This window comes from Miscanthus floridulus, chromosome 8, assembly GCF_019320115.1.
Source record: "Miscanthus floridulus cultivar M001 chromosome 8, ASM1932011v1, whole genome shotgun sequence".
NCBI lineage: Eukaryota > Viridiplantae > Streptophyta > Magnoliopsida > Poales > Poaceae > Miscanthus > Miscanthus floridulus.
Window position 1 is genome coordinate 208,804,360 of NC_089587.1, and position 16,827 is coordinate 208,821,186.

Consider the following 16,827-nt stretch of genomic DNA (forward strand, 5'->3'; position numbering starts at 1 on the left):
ATGAGATAGGTAGCACTACTCCAAGTGATAAAGCAATGGTGAAGATCATGACGATGGTGATGGCATGGTGATGATTAGATGCTTGAACTTGGAAAATAAGAAAGAGAAAAACAAAAGGCTCAAGGTAAAGGTATAAATAGTATGAGCCATTTTGTTTCGGTGATCAAGACATCTAGCGAGTGTGATCACATTTAGGTTAGATAGCTGTACTATTAAGAGGGGTGAAACTCGTATTGAAATACGGTTATCAAAGTGTCACTAAATGCTCTAACCCATTGCATATGCATCTAGGATCTAGTGGAGTGCTAACACCCTTGAAAATATTTGTAAAAATATGCTAACACATGTGCACAAGGTGATACACTTAGTGGTTGGCATATGTGAGCAAGGGTTAGAAACTTCACTGGCGGAGTGTCCGCCCGTAGAGTGCGGACAGTCCGACGGTGCCACCGACGCCCTATACAGAAAAGATAGGGGTTCACAGAATGACCGGACGCTGGTGAAGCAGTGACCGGACGCTGGGTTCAGAGTCCGATCAATAGTAGCAATGAGCATGCGTCTCGGTCTTGTGACCGGACGCTGGCTGGGTGCGTCCGGTCAGTGCTGACGTACGCTGACGTGAGGTGCACAGAGGAAACGTTGAGTGACCGGACGCCTGGTGAGTCTGGTCGAGTGTCATGAAATTTCACGTTTAGAACCTTACTGGAAATGACCGGACGCTGGGGTCCTGCGTCTGGTCACTTTCCAACTGACGCTTTCGGTCATCACTTGACCGTTGAGATCGGGCGATCGGCGTTTGAAGTCAATGACACATGGCGAGCATCGGGCGACCGGACGCTGGGGTCCTACGTTCGGTCGGACTGACCGGAGCGTCTGGTCACCCCGTGTTGTGCCTAGTGAAGGATTACAATGGCTCTATTTCGTGGGGGCTTCTATTTTAAGCTCTATGGCCGGCTCAAGCTCACTCTCTTGAACATTTGCATTGACATGGCAACCTTGTGAGCTTAGCCAAAGCCCTCCCACTCATCTCCATCATTGTTTCATCATCATTATGAGATTGGGAGAGAATCCGAGTACATTGCTTGAGTGATTGCATCTAGTGGCACTTGGCATTCGTGTTTCGCTGCGGGATTCACTTGTTACTCTTGGTGGTTGCCGCCACCTAGACGGCTTAGAGCAGCGAGGATCGTTGAGCGGAGGTTGGTGATTGTCTCCGGCTCCGATCGTGATGATTGTGATGGGTCTTATGCCTTCCCCGGCGAAGAGCCGAAAGGTAACTCTAGTGGATTGCTCGTGTCATTGAGTTACCTCACTTGTGGGTAGGTTCTTGCGGTGTCCAATTGTGTGGACGAGGTTCGTGCAACACCTCTTAGCCGCCAAACCACCAAGTGTTAGTCGACACAACGGGGACTAGCGTGCCAGCAAGCACGTGAACCTTGGAAGAAAAATTGGTTGTCTCTTGCCCTTTGGTATTATCCCGGTGATTAATTTAGTATTCATCTTTTGATTGGTTCACTCCTCTATACGGCGGTATAATCACCCTACTCACTCATTTATATTCTTACAAACTAGTTGTGGCAAGCTCTTTAGTGTAATTAAAATTGAGAGCTTGCTTTGTTATTTTAAGTTTATCTAGTGGAGCTCTTTAGAGTAGCAAGTTTGAGAGCTCTTAGTGAATAGTAACATTACAAGTTGTGTGCCTAGTAATTATTGAAACTAGAATTGTTGAATAGGTGGCTTGCAACCTTTATAGAGCTAGAGCAAGTTTGCATTTTGCTATTTGTCATACTAATCAAATTGCTCTAGTTGATTTGTAGATTTTTAAATAGACTATTCACCTTCCTCTGGCCATATTAGGACCTTTCATGGTATTATCTGTCAATCCACACCATCCTCCTCCTCTCTCCGATATCTTCCTCCAGTGGGCAACTTCCTAACCTCAACCACGTTCTTCAGATCCGGTGGCGGTGAGTATGCACAAGGAGACGATGGGATCTGATGGAGGATATCACAGCCTCTGTCGTCTGATCCAACCTAGACCGAGCCTGCATCTCCTTGTGAGTTCGAGCATCAGGTATGATCTCTCCCTTCCTCTCAGTTTATTCGAAGATTATTGGTTCAATATTTTTTTAATACATCATGTTGCGATGCGACAATTTCTGGCACCTACTGTGGACAAGCTGAGAATGGCGGCAGCCATGCCAACCGTAGCTACCTCGTCTCCCATATTGGACTCTGTCAGCAACATGACGTTGTTCCCCTGATCTACAAGGTCACGTCCAATCTCCCCCTTTCTGATTCTTTTTTGTTTATCAGCATAATAATCTGTCCAATCCTCCCCATTCTGATTCTTCTTTTACCAGTACAACAATCTGTCCACTATGTTTTCGATAGAATGCTTCCCAGAGTTAAAAAAAAGTTCCACTAATTTTTGTGATATGATTGTATGAATGTGTGATACGCTGAAGATTATCAAACAAGTCATGTTATTAGGGAATCTGAGAGAAAAAATCAGTCAGAAGAATTTTACTTGTCTTTCGTATATCTGAACTCACTCAATATTTTTGGTCCCAGTCTTCTTGTTTTTAGGCAACAAACTGGATGGTGCACTTATGGAAAATCCAATATAGGCAGGGTGAATAGCTCAGGAATCATATGATTACCACATGAAGGTGTGGACAATGAAAGAAAAGGTTTCTGATGTACCATTTTTTGTTAAGTATACTAGTCTTCTTGTTTCTGCTATACCATTTTTTGTTAAGTATTAACAACCGCTGATTGATATCCCAAGTTGATATTTTTGTACATCACTGTAATTTTGATGGATATGGTGTTTCTAGCTTGTTCTGACTCCTCAATGGATTAGTTCTTCAGTTCTGAAATTAAAGAGTATTTGGTAATAATTCAGTTATGCTTACTAACGGATGATGTTATCTTTTTTGAACTTGTGCAGACAAAGATACATCTTATAGATTTTGTATTGTGATTCTGTGATATACAACTATGAGCTATGAGGAGGTGACTGAAGAATAGATCTAGGAAGGTAAAGGTATCCCTTCTTCAAGTATGTACACTAGTTCTCTGCCTATCTAAAAATTTTCTGACTTGTTTATGATGACAAGTAAATCCCATGTATAGGAGATGGATAGCCTTGTTTAAGTACGTACAAAAAAACAGATCTAGCACATCCACCGGTTTCAATTTATTTTTGCGTGGCTTTATTGGTTCTAATTTAGCTCCGCTTCTTTTATGTCAGGGTTGTTGTGTCACTGTAGACAAAGGGTATTAATGAAACCTTAATTCTAGAAGAGCTGCCAGGAACAGGTATATATACATTGGCTCAGTTATTTTCCTTCACCAAGATTTTTAAATTCATGGGAAAATCGCATATTTTCCTAAACATGTTCTTAGCGAAGCACTCTATATTTTCATGCAGGACGAATATATGATATTTTGGATGTTCAAATGATTGAAGGATCGAGAACAACATTTTCCCTCAAGATTAGTTGTTTAGGAGTGATGTTAGCACTTGTGTACATTTATTTTCCAGTACGGAACTTTGTAATTAGTGAATCATTGTATACAATTATAGAGTTGACCGTTTTCTTGTACCTATAAAATCATTTACATAATTTTAGTTAATTAATATTATCTTGAGTTCCAAAGATATTTTTTAATGTTTTTGGTTGCTGGGTGTAAGATATCCAATTAATTTATCAAGCTATTTATACTATAAAAATAACATATATATGATTTTAATGACAAATTCTAAAACCATGCAGCATATTCTACTAGCAACACGTATATATGTTGCTACATATTCATATGTGTGTGTGTGTTGCAATTGATCCTTGCAACGTCACTTTAAGCAACGTATGTCGGATGCGTGGGTATAGATCCTACCAACACTTATTCAGGCTTGTAGAAACGCATATATGCGTTGCTAAAGGGGTGTCCTTTTGTAATGTTAACAGAATGAGACTAATTTGCGAGATGGATTTTTTAACTCTAATTAGTCTATGATTTAAAAATGTGGTGCTACAGTAAAGATGTGCTAATGATGAATTAATTAGACTTAATAAATTCGTCTCACGAAAGGACTTCTGTCATTTGTTATCCGAATACTCGATATAACATACTTATATAACACTCCCATGTAACACACCTGTAAACAGAAATGAATTAAAACACCCATCTGCTTCGCTACGGCTCCTACGGTTCTACATGGCTGGTCGCTGTAGTTTGTTTGCTTGCTGCTCATTTTGCAGAGAAAATCTCCTGATCTGCAGTCAGCAAGGGCACGTGCTGAGGCAGCTTTGTGACGTCTCAATCCCGAACATGATCAGTAAAGCGAGATTAGAGAGACAAAAGATGAACGGCAACATGCCATGGCTTGTCGTTCACTTCACTAGTTCACCGCTCTCATCCCTTTTCAATTCCCTGTCAAAATGCCGTCGGAGGTGTGAAAATTTTGCATTTTAGCCCTTTCAAAAAACAATTTCTTAAAATAGACTCCTCTCAAAACTTCTTCCAAAAATAGACCAAAAGCTCAACGTTAAATAATAAAACGCCGAGATCTTCGAATCGGCGTCATGTCAGCTTACGCCGAAACCTGCCACGTCAACGCCAACGTGGCGTGTCACCACCGGAGCTCGGCGTACTGTCATCCAACGCCATCCTTCGTACATCGGCGTTAAGTAGTATCACGCCGAGATCTAAACACCGATTTGCTTCCTGGTGACGTGCTACTTGCGGGCGGAGAGTTCGGCGATCTGCGCCGTTTATACAGGGAGCAGGCAAAACAGGTCATGTATTCAAATAATATACTATACCTGATCGGCCAGAAGATACGTACTGGACGTGAGTGATCTCTTGATTTCTCATTAGCTGCTTCTCTATGGACGTTTCGTTAAGGTACATACCCAAATTTTTTGAGTACTCCATTCACACTAACACCCTGTTCGCTTGGAGGAATCTGAAGAAATCTGGATGAATCTGGAGGAATTTGTGAGAGCATAAACAGTGTTTTTCAGCCAGCTACAGTGAATTCCAGAGGAATTTTGCACCAGCCGAACGCTCCCTAACTTGTCAAAAGAAATGTTGCGCACATTTGTAAACATTTCTTGAAGATTAAAATAAGTTAGAGGAAAAAGTCTACTCCACCCCCTTAACTATGGAAGGTGGTCTACATAACCCCCTCAACTATGAAACCGTCTGTTTTACCCCCTGAACTTTCCAAAACCGTCTAATTTACCCCCTGGGCGGTTTTTCAGCGGCGTTTTTGCTACAGTGACATCGGGTCTGCTATAGTGCCAGCGGTTTGATACAGTACCGATGTTTTGAATTTTCTTTTTTTTGTTTATTTTCGGTGAATTTTTGAAAAATCATAGTAAATCATAGAAAAATCATAAAATGAAAAATCTAATTTTATTGGACTCCACATGAGTAGATCTACACAGTGAATATATAATACGGTATGTTTTAGTACAAATTTTTTTTGTAGCTTTAGATTAATTGGAAAATCCAATTTTGTCTGTAATTAATTAGAATTTATCTATAACTAAGTTATACATAGTCCAATGAGTACGAAATTTTTACTATAGTTCAAGCATACAATAATTAGCGTACCATAAAAATTTCACCACAATTGGACCATAGAAGCTGCAACTATGAATTATTCCAATTAATTACAGACAAAATTAGATTTTTCAATTAATCTAAGGCTACAAAAAAAATTGTACTAAAGCATACCGTATTATATATTCACTGTGTAGATCTACTCATATGGAGTCCAATAAAATTAGATTTTTCATTTTATGATTTTTCTATGATTTACTATGATTTTTCAAAAATTCACCGAAAATAAATTAAAAAAAGGGAATTCAAAACACCGGCACTGTAGCAACCTGCTATTACTGTAGCAGACCCACCGCTGTTACTGTAGCAAAACCGCCGCTGAAAACCGCCCAGGGGGTAGAATAGACGGTTTTGGAAAGTTCAGGGGGTAAAACAGACGGTTTCATAGTTGAGGGGGTTATGTAGACCACCTCCCATAGTTGAGGGGGTGGAGTAGACTTTTTCCTATTCGCTTGCTCGTATCTAGCTTATAAGCCATGGCTTATCAGCCAACGAACAGTGTTTTTCTCTCACACCAAACCAATCAACAGTACTTTCAGCCATGGCTTATAAGCCAAATCAGCCCAAACGAACAGGGCGATGATTCGAGTAGTTCTCTCGATGAGAACAAGGACACCGGTACAATGTATATTCGATTCTGAGATATCTACACTTATTTATTTGTTAATAAAGATGTAAAATCTCTCTTTATCCATTGTTTTGTCCACCTCTTAAGTAACTAGACAACGAGAGTTTTTTTCACCCCAACTTTTTTACTTTTCAAACTTCTAACTCTCCTCCCCGATGCCGGAAATGCTTCCATTCTGAGCACCGAGCGGCTGCCTACGTTCCCAAACGAAGTGCTACCCACAATAAACTGATTTTTAATCCTTCTTTAATCAATATTTTAATAATAATAGCTACAAAAAAGATTAATCAAATGTAGCCTCTTTGATCGCGCCCACACGACTGGTGCGACAGCCCCACACTGTCGCGCCCCGTGGCGAAGACCGCTGACTGGATCCTACGCGGCGCATGCTAGGGCCTACCCTGTCGCGCCACCGACTTTGGCGTGACAGAGCTGTCGCGCCATGCGGGCTGGCGCGACAAGCTGACTTAGGGTTGGCCGGCCCGGCTTAGTTTTCTTTTCTCTCTCTCTCCACCTTCTCATTCGCATGAATTAGGTTTAGGATATACTCTTTCCGTGGATTGGACGTAAACTACGGGTTGCATGGACCTAGGTAGTTGTTAAATGATGGATTTGGATAGGTTAGTTTGTTTCGTTTGTTGTACTAGGGATTGCACACGATTTGGTTTGGAATGTGGAGGTAGCCAGAAACACCAACATTTCGCAAAGCAAGTTTGGTCCATCCTAAAACAATGGCTCGGATTATCGTTGATTGGTACGGTGGCAATGGCGGGATCTCTTCACAATTACTAGCGCAAAGTGTTGGTTAAGGTTTGATAAAGACCAAAGAAGGGCGTTCGATAGTATTATGATCTACTTTTGGTGGAACGTTTGGAAAGAGCAAAATAGAAGAACTTTTCAGAACAAGACTTTGCAGCCTAGTTAGATGGCGCTGTTGTGCAAAGAAGATTTAGGGTGTGTTTGGTTGAGCTGTGGCTGTGGGAAAAAGCTGCTGTGGACTGTGAGCTGTGGAAAAGCTGTTGTGGGCTGTGAGCTGTAGAAAAGCTGAAAGCTGTTTGGTTAAACAAGTATAAAATATACCTTTTATCTTTATCTCTCTTGAAACAACTATGGAAGAGCTTTTTATTCCACCAATTTCAAAAAGCAGAAAGCCAAAAGCCAAAAGCAGAGTCAACCTAGCTTTCAAAAATAAACTACGGAAAAGCAGCTGCTTCTGAAAAAGCACCCTCCAAAAGCAGCCCCTTTGGTTGGGCTTTTGGCTTTTGGGGTCAAAAGCCAAAGCCAAAAGCCCAACCAAACAGGGCCTTAGAACAATACCAGTTGTGCAAAGAACAACGTTATTAAGTCGCACTCTGCGTATCTCATATGTGACTGACTCACGAGTCGTGCTCATATGAGTTAAAACAAAAATAGATATAGAAATATGACTAGCAAATGTGGCCGTGCGTTGCAACGGAAATAAACATGCTACATAACTATTTAACCTTGTATATTAAATTAAAATACAGTCTTGATAGATTTTTTTCTTGCATTGCTAAGCACTACAGTCTTGATAGATCAAATATTTAACTTATTTTAATCTTCTAAAAGTATTTTAAAAATGTGCACAATATTTCTTTTAGCAAGTTAGTTAGCTTGCATGTAATAACTCAACAAAAATTTTTTAGACGAGAATAACTCAACAAATTTGGGTATATACCGGAAGGAAGCGTCCAGAGAGAAGAAACTAATGGGAAATCGAGGGACAGGTCCAGTATGTATCTCTTTGCCGATTAGATATTTGAAAACGTGGCCTGTTTTGCCGCAAGTAGCAAGTCACCAGGAAGCAAGGCGGCGGCGTTTAGATCTCGGCGTGATACTACTTAACGCCGATGTATGAAGGATGGCGTTGGATGACAGCACGCCGAGGTCCGGAGGTGACACGCCACATTGGCATTGACGTGGCCGGTTTTGGCGTAACCTGACATGACGCCGATTCAAATATCTCGGCGTTTTATTATTTAATGCCGAGGTTTGGTCTATTTTTAGAAAAAGTTTTTAGATGAGTCTATTTTAAGAGATTGTTTTTTGAAAGGGCTAAAATGCAGAATTTTCACGTCGGAGGTCGGAGAATTTTCGTATTTTCGTCTCTTTTGAAAACAATTTTTAGAAAAATACCAACGCCAAAACATTTTCTGAAAATAGACCATTTTTAGGCGTCTTATCACATGACGCCGAGATATGAGGCTCGGCGTCGTGTCACTCGACGCCGAGGTACTGCCACGTCACGGAAGACCGGGGTCATCGTCGACACGTTGGCACGTGGGTCCGAGACGTCGGCGTCGTGTCAGCCATCGCCAAGTACCCAACCTCGGCGCGGTCGGACCGAGCGCCGAGCTCTGGCCCCATCCGGAGCGCGGCCCAGGCGGCCCAACAAAGCACGGTGGCCCAGCAGCTCGGCGTTGGGTCACTTAACGCCGAGCCTCCAGACCTCGACGTGACCCGACTCAACGCCGAGGTCTGGACCCTTTAGGCCGCGTCGAGGCCCCTTCTTCTTCCTCCCTTCATTCTGAAACCGCCGGCCTCCCTCTCTTTCTCTTCTCCCCCGCGCCGCCAGCAAACCCTAACCCCCAAAATCGACCCCCGGTGCCACGATCTCGGCTCCCGAAGCTTTCTCGAGGTAATGGTACCTCCCCTCCTCCATTCTATCCACGTAGATGTGCTTACATTGTCCCTAATCATGTGGAATCATGGTTGTTTGGTGATTTGGTATATTTGTGTTTGCATTTGCAAAATGTATGGCTAAGGATGATTGAGTGCATTGTTATTTAACTGTTTTATGTGATGAACATGTTAGGTTAGTTTGGTTTCTAGTTATTTTGGTCATTAGGGTTATTTGTTTATTGTAGGTGTCATTAGGGTTAGTTATTTGTTGGTCATTAGGGTTACTATGTATTTTATTTATTTGTTGGTCATTATATTTCAATTTGTTATGACTAGAAATGATTATGTTGTTGGGGTTGAAAAACGATGAAATGATATATTTTAGTTTCTACTTATTGGATTGAAATATATTCATATGTTACACTACTTGTTGTGTGATGGCTGTAGATGAATAAATTAGTGAGGTTGCATCATGGAGGCCGTATTGTTAGGACAAGAGATGATAGTTTGGAATTTCTGGATATGTGTGAGGAGTTGTTGATTTTTTCTGAAACACCATCTTTGACCCAGTTAGTGGAGCGAGTGAAGGTTAAGTTAGGCTGGAATGAAGGAGACGCGCATGTTCAGTTTGAAGGTGTCATAGATGTTGGGTCGTCGAAGGGTCCTCGGATCAAGCGGTTGCTCAAAATTACAAACGAGTCTGAATGGAATGATTACAAGGTAGTTGTATTGGCCTCAGAAGTGCGATCTTTGGATTTAGTAGTAAGTAAGGAGTCCGGCTTAGGAAATGATAACTTCGAAGCATGGCCATCTTCCCCCGCTCACATAGGTTATGGTCCTTTGCCTGAAGAAGAAATACTTGTCACACAACTAGGCTACGGTGGAGATGAGGAAGAGAATCCGGTTGCCGATGGTGAGGGCAATCATGATAGTGATGAAGAGGATGATGATTATGTAATTGTTGATGCAGAAGAAGGTTTGGACGACGCTAGCGGAGACTTTTCTATTGAGGATGAGCTTAGCGACGAAGATGATCTTAGTAGTGAAGAAGACTTTGGTGATGCTAGGGCTACGAACCGTTTTGACATGGAGATAGCTGGAGATGATGAGTCCTTCGTAGAGGAGATAGCCGAAGACTCTGATGACGATCGCCCTATTGGTCGTCTGAATTTAAGGGAAATAGAGATATTGTCTAGGGTCTTGCCTTGGAGAGATCCACTAGTTGGTGATTTCGAGGACCTTAGCCATGGTCATAGGGCAGTAGCTGATGGTGGGCCAAGTGATACAACTGTGCCTGATGTTAGCGGTTGCCTCATCATACGGAAGGGCATATTGTTTGCTACCATGGATGAGTTGAAATCATGGTTGCAAGAGTACTCCATTGTACACAACCGACCTTTTAGGGTCATCAATTCATTCAAGGAGAAGAGGTACACTGTTGCTTGTGAAGAACAACAGTGTGGTTGGAGAGTATGTGCTAGGAAGACGAAGGCAGGCAAATGGAAGATTACCTCAGTGAAGCAACCACATGTTTGTGCCACTGCTGAGGCAGAAGAGAACCATCTGCAGCTCAATTCTAGGTTCATTGCAAGGCAATTATGCCCCGTGGTGAAGCATATGCCAACCATTACGGTGTCTGCGTTGGTTGAGATCATCTTCCAACGGTACAATTACTATGTCAAGTATGGGAAAGCATGGAGGGCAAAGCAGCGTGCACTGGAAATAATATTTGGAAATTGGGAAGAAGCTTATGAGCGCCTCCCTATAATGTTGAACGCAATGAGGGCCGTAAATCCTAGGATGCACTTCGAGTATTTACCTAAGGAGGGTGAAACAAGAAATGGTAGCCAGGTATTTGGAAGGGCGTTTTGGGCGTTCGGGCAGAGCATCGAAGCATTCAAGCATTGCAGGCCCGTCGTCTCAATTGACGGGACCTTTCTTACAGGAAAATTTGAAGGCACAATACTTATTTGTATTGGGACAGATGCAGAGGACCAGCTTGTGCCATTGGCCTTTGCGATTGTTCGGAAGGAGGACACGGATAGTTGGTGTTGGTTTCTCAGGCTAGTAAGACAAGTGGTAATTGGTCTGGGACGTGATGTTTGTGTGATATCCGATAGGCATGCTGGCATTCTGATTGCCATAGAACAAGAGATTCCTGGTTACAGCCAAATACATCACCGGTGGTGCACCAGACACATTGCTCAGAATCTTATAAGGCGTGATCACACAAAGGACAACTTCAAATTATTTGAGGAGGTTTGCAGGCAGCAAGAGGTTCAATTATTCAAAGACAAATTAGATGCCCTGAAGTTAGCCACAAATGTTGATGGCAGGCAATTCTTGAGCGAGTTGATGGCGTCGAAGGATAAGTGGTCACTTGCATATGACACGGGTGGTTGGAGATGGGGCTTCATGACTAGTAACATGGCAGAGATGTTCAACAGCCTTCTAAGAGGTTGTCGTGGTCTGCCTGTGACTGCTATTGCCTCATTCACCTTCTACAAGTTGAATTCTTGGTTCGTTTCGAGGAAAAAGCATGCGAGGTCTCTATGGACAGCAGGCAAAGCTTGGCCACTTTTAGCATCTCAGGAACTAGCTTTCTCAAAGAAAAAGTCTAAACGACAGAAGAGTTCATGTTTCGATCCGATCAACCATGGATATGAGATTCTAGAGGGTGGCGGAACTAACATTGGTGGTGAAGACCGGGATGCTCGAAAACATAAAGTAGTGATCAATGAGAACAAGTGTACGTGTGGAAAACCGATCATATACCATAGGCCTTGCTCCCACATGATTACAGCCTGTCGCCTTAGACGTGTTGACCCTAAGGTCCCTCTCCGTATGGCCGTGGAGTTCTCTTTGAGGAACCTAATGAGCACCTGGAATCCTCAGTTCGAGCCATTTCTTGACGAGAGTCAATGGCCTACTTATGATGGCCCCAAGTATGTGGCTGATCTTGGTTTACTCTGGAAGAGTCGAGGACCTAGGCGGCGGAAGCGGTTCAGGATGGACATAGACCGAGCCACGAAAGGTAGATCAACCACGAGTAAGGTTGGGAGACATTTTGTAGAGGACACCCAAAAGAGCCGTTGCTCTGGTTGCCATAAGCCGGGCCACAATAAGAGAAAATGTCTTGAACTACTTAGACAACAGGTATCCATCAAGCTAGCTACTAGAATTGCTTTGTGTAATGGTACATTGGTTTACTTTTGTTTTTTTTATTTTTATGTTACTTCGTACCACATACACATGCTTTAACTTATACTAATGGTTTGGCATTGCTTATGTTGCAGGATGGATCGGTTCCCCCTTCTTGATCCAAGGTTCGATGAGCACCACCGGGCTCGGAGGATCGAGAACGGAGATGTATATTCAACAATTCGTATGAAAACATTGCATTGTTCATGTTTTGCTCTATAGTCCATGCTCTTTATAAAGTGACATGAACTAATACTTTTTCATGCTTGTTTTTTTTGCAGGTTTTGAATGTGCTGAGGCCAATGACACATGAGGCCTCTACGACCATGGTCTACGACGAGAGGTACACGCCCCTCCTGAAGCTGGCGAACCTTGCTACCGTTGCTCGTGTTTGTCGTCGAGGCACGCCACCTTTCAACCCAGCGGTGCTGACGGCGTTGATAGATCGGTGGCATCCGAAGACACACAACTTTCACCTACCATGCGGGGAGATGACGGTCACTCTCGAGGACGTTGCCATGATCCTTGGAGTCAAAATCCGAGGATTCCCAGTGACAGGAGACACGGAGTCTGAAGGATGGCAGCAGCGGGTTGAGCACTTCTTGGGATGGCCCCTAGCGGCAGTTGAGGCTGGCAAGAAACGGCGCAGCAGTGGGGTGTCCCTGAGGTGGCTTCGTCAGCAGTTTTGGGAGTGCCCACCCAACGTAGACGCCAAGACCGTGACATACTACTGTCGGGCCTACGTCCTCCACATGTTAGGTACGGTTCTCTTCCCTGACGGCACTGGAGACACGGCGTCCTAGATGTACATCCCGTGCCTTTTGAACTGGGAGGATGCCGGCAATAGGAGTTGGGGCTCGGCTATACTTGCCTTCCTGTTACCATCAGCTTTGCGAGGCTTGCCGCCGTCCTGGAGGCGCGCACGCTACAATGTCAGACTGCATCACACTGTTGCAGGTAATAAAGCAAAGTTGTACAAGTTACCACTACAATTCAATGTTTTTTCTTAACAAAAGTGATTAACATTCATGTTTCCACTCTTTTTTTGCAGATTTGGATGTGGGAGAGGCTTCCAGTTGGGAGACCGCATCAGCTTGATCCCCCACAACCTTGGTTTCCTCAAGGAGACGCAGTTGTCGCCCCTACCGTGGCACACCTCTACGAGCGAGCCCACGGAACATACCACATGTCACGCCACGCGTACATCAGCTTCACCAACGAGCTGGACACCCTTTTGCCACAGCATGTAAGTTTCCCACCCTTTTGCCCTAATCAAGGATATGTGCACAAATTGAGCGTCGACTAGTTGATGACGACGTTGTGTACAGGTTCAATGGAGCCCATATCGGCGGAGGCAAGTAACGGATCTCAACTTGAGCGCCTTGTGCATGGCAGACGAGGATGTCTGGACGATGAGGACCCCCCTTATTTGTTTCTATGCAGTGGAGTACCATCTCCCTCACCGTGTAGCACGGCAGTTTGGTAGGCTGCAGCCTTCTCCGCCTGATGATTTCTCCACCGGTTGGCAGCTCCACAAGTACATAACATACAATATTTTGTTCGTTTCACATGAAAGAATCATTGAGTAGGCCTTCATATTGCCGATTTGGTGTAAAATTTGCAGGTTCAACAGACAAAAAAATAAGAAGATCACCAACTGGCAACTGGAGCACCAGCACTACATTGATGAGTGGATGTTGATGGAGCAGAACAACATGGGCATCCACGCCGTCTATCGTGATAAGGCATTCCATGATTACCTTGTTTGGTTTGGTCAACGAACAAGGCTTCAATTGAGGCCCGCTTGGACGGAGCAAGACATTGCTGACATTGCGAGCGAGGATGAGGGCAACAACCCATATGACCAAGCTACCCGAGAAGGCAGGCAAGTTGAGATCGCCCCTGCGTTAGCCAGAGCTGTAAGTGATACAACTATTTCAATCTCTGAGGTCTTTACTGTGATAGAGACTTAAATTATTGTTTTTGTTGCATAGAGCATGGAGATAATGAGGACAGTGGCCGACCAAGGAAGGGCATTGATGATTTCTGTGAGCGATCCTAATAAGGCCTCCATGTTACGACAGCACATTCAGGTAGTCTTCTCTCATTCAGTTGATGTTATATCTTTATATAGTTTTGCGACCAACCCCACTTACTAATAGTGCTTTCAAAATGCAGCGTGCCATGCATCGCCTACGAAAGGTAGCTGCATGCCTTGGATGTAGACGTTCCCCAGATGTGGCAGTCCCACAACAGCTTGGTGCTGGACCTTCTACTGCACATGTTGGAGGGACTTCATCTTCACATGGTGCACATGGTGGCAGGACTTCTTCTTCACATGGTGCAGCAACTACTGTAGAGGGTGGTCAAGGACATGGTCATTATGATGATGAAGTTGATGAAGGACAGGGAGAGTACTATGATCATGAGTATGATGAGATTGGCATGTCCCAGCTTGGAGATGCACCCCAAGGAACTCAAGGCCCCTCTGGTTCTGGACGTCCACATAGGACGCTCAGACCAGTGGACAGGTACACTCCAGGTACCTATCCGTTTGGGAGGGGAAAGCGTTACGCTCGCCATCCACGTTAAGGTACAAGGAGCGATAAAAGATCCAAAGACTTCATATGCTTTATTTTGTGCATGGACTATGTATGCATTGGACCTTGTACTATGTTTGGACTATGTTTTTTGATTGATGAAGCATATGTATGGACTATGTTGGATGTTGAATGTGTTGGACTATGTTGGATGCTTAATGTGTTGGACCTTATGTATGTACGGATGTTGAATGAATGTGTATGTCGGTGTGGTCATGTGTTATGTGAATGTGTGGAACGTCGCCATGTTTCATGTTTCCAGCTATTAAGGGCCTCCGTCGCAACTCACAAGGAAGAAGGGGTGTCATCATCCCCATCCTCCATGTTACGATCAACCTCTGTTGGATCCACGGTGACATGGCAAGCACGCAAAGGGGACGAAGCGGCTTAGGAGAGTCAGGGAGCTAGCGAGCTCAGGTCCGTTGTTGGCACAAGGTCATCGTCGGCTGATTAGAGTAGTGGGAAATAGTGAAGCAAATCAAAGAAGAGGTATATTTTGGTGAACCCAGGGGCTCGGCGTTTAGTCATTTGACGCCGACCCCTGGTACATACTGGAAAACAATTCACCGAAGCGCCGAGGTGCCCAACCTCGGCGTTTAGTCGTTTCACGCCGACCCCTGGTACATACTGGAAACCCTTGCATCAAAGCGCCGAGGTGCCCAAGCTCGGCGTGGGGTAAATTGACGCCGAGCCTTGAACCTCGGCGTGTTACGACTAAGCGCCGAGGTTCGGCCCAAACCGGGCCACGGCCGTTGCCAAACCCTAGGGTTGGCGTGGGCCGACTCGACGCCGAGCCTCAGCCCAACTCGCAAACGGTTGAGCCAAACCCTAGGGTCGGCGTGGGACGACTCAACGCCGAGCCTCAGCCCAACTCACACACGGTCGAGCCAAACCCTAGGGTCGGCGTGGGCCGACTCAACGCCGAGCCTTAGCCCAACAAAACCCAAACCATTTGGTATATGTTGCGATCCTATTTGCATGATTCAAATGAAAAATCTTTCTCAACCTCTTCGACTAACACGAGTTATACTAATAAGAGTAGACAAGTTATATTTATGTTTGTATGTTTGTTCCTGCAGGAAAAACCGATTGTTGGTTCGATTTCAATCCCCTATTTTTAGAGAGACTCAAATCTTTTTTTCAGTTTGGGAATCAACCATAGTACATGAAACTTAGAGGTAGGTAAACTGCAATTTATGAAATAGCGGAGGCACAACGATTACAGTCATATCAAAAGTAACAAATGGCATGTCGCAAACTAAACCTAGCATGCCTTAGGGGATTGAAAGAAACAAGTGATACAGACATTGCAAAGGGTACACACTCACATAAAAACTAACAAGGGCATGTTGCAAACTAAACCTAGCATGCCTTACGAGATTGAAAAGAACAACTCATACAAGCATTCCACATTCGGATTGACTAACAAATGTTGGTCCTAATAATGCTCCCACATATTGAACTGAGTTACGCCTTCCCCATAGTATCCTCCAGTTGACGGAGGCGGTGGTGGTGGCGGTGGCGGTGGAGAAGGAGGTCCATCCTTCTTATGGTACGAGCACTCGCAGTACGGATTATTGCATAGTGCCTCCTCTGCATCATTGCTGTTGTCGTCGTCCGACTTGTCCCTGTTACCACTTCCAGGGCCATACTCTAGGTCAAAGATGCGTCCCTGTAGATATGTGATGTACTGTTGATGGGGATAGATAGGAGGAGGGTCGACCCATCTAGTGAAGCCACAGTTATCTGGACAGCTTGAATCCTGAAAACCCATCTACCAATAAGTACTAGTAGAAACCAAATGCAAATCTAAAAAAGGAGAGAGTTCAAAGACAATACAAATCCTCACGGGCATCTGAAGAAATGACGGCCTCCACCGTCACAGTCGTTGTACATCTGCACAACGCAATCTAAACCGTGGCGGCATTTTGGCCAATCTTCAATGCGCTTCTCGTATGATCTAAGAGGTCTCTCACGGGTGAAGTCACTTTTCCTCTCCAAAGGAAATTCCTCTATTGGTTCTTCAAAAGAATTAGGACCCAGAGAACCTTCCCACACAATCGGAGGTCCCTTCCTCACCCCCTTTCCTCTCCCTCCACCGAAACCCTTTCCACTCGA

General features: G+C 44.2%; 1 protein-coding gene and 1 long non-coding RNA gene across 4 annotated transcripts; both read left to right on the top strand.

Moving 5' to 3' along the window:
- The first annotated feature begins 1,909 nt into the window (after positions 1-1,909).
- On the top strand, positions 1,910-3,648 carry LOC136474766 (uncharacterized). Of its 3 annotated transcripts, none has more exons than XR_010763015.1 (5): positions 1,910-2,272; positions 2,575-2,693; positions 2,954-3,064; positions 3,257-3,324; positions 3,437-3,648. It is a non-coding gene; the product is annotated as an uncharacterized lncRNA (long non-coding RNA). The 3 variants fall into 3 exon arrangements; XR_010763016.1 differs by having other exon boundaries at positions 2,954-3,049; XR_010763014.1 differs by having other exon boundaries at positions 2,954-3,043.
- Positions 3,649-13,000: 9,352 nt separating this feature from the next.
- On the top strand, positions 13,001-13,810 carry LOC136470560 (serine/threonine-protein phosphatase 7 long form homolog). Its single transcript, XM_066468366.1, has 5 exons — positions 13,001-13,066; positions 13,161-13,355; positions 13,438-13,646; positions 13,734-13,769; positions 13,801-13,810. The coding sequence occupies exons 1-5, from the start codon at positions 13,040-13,042 to the stop codon at positions 13,808-13,810; spliced, it is 477 nt and encodes a 158-aa protein (XP_066324463.1). The 5' UTR covers positions 13,001-13,039.
- The last annotated feature ends 3,017 nt before the right edge of the window (positions 13,811-16,827 follow it).

Bases quoted from the DNA above. Each gene is read 5' to 3' on its own strand.
- LOC136470560 (XM_066468366.1), top strand. From the start codon at position 13,040: ATGTCAGACTGCATCACACTGTTGCAG. The intron at 13,067-13,160 runs GTAATAAAGCAA...CTTTTTTTGCAG, and splicing joins ACTGCATCACACTGTTGCAG to ATTTGGATGTGGGAGAGGCT. The intron at 13,356-13,437 runs GTAAGTTTCCCA...CGTTGTGTACAG, and splicing joins ACACCCTTTTGCCACAGCAT to GTTCAATGGAGCCCATATCG.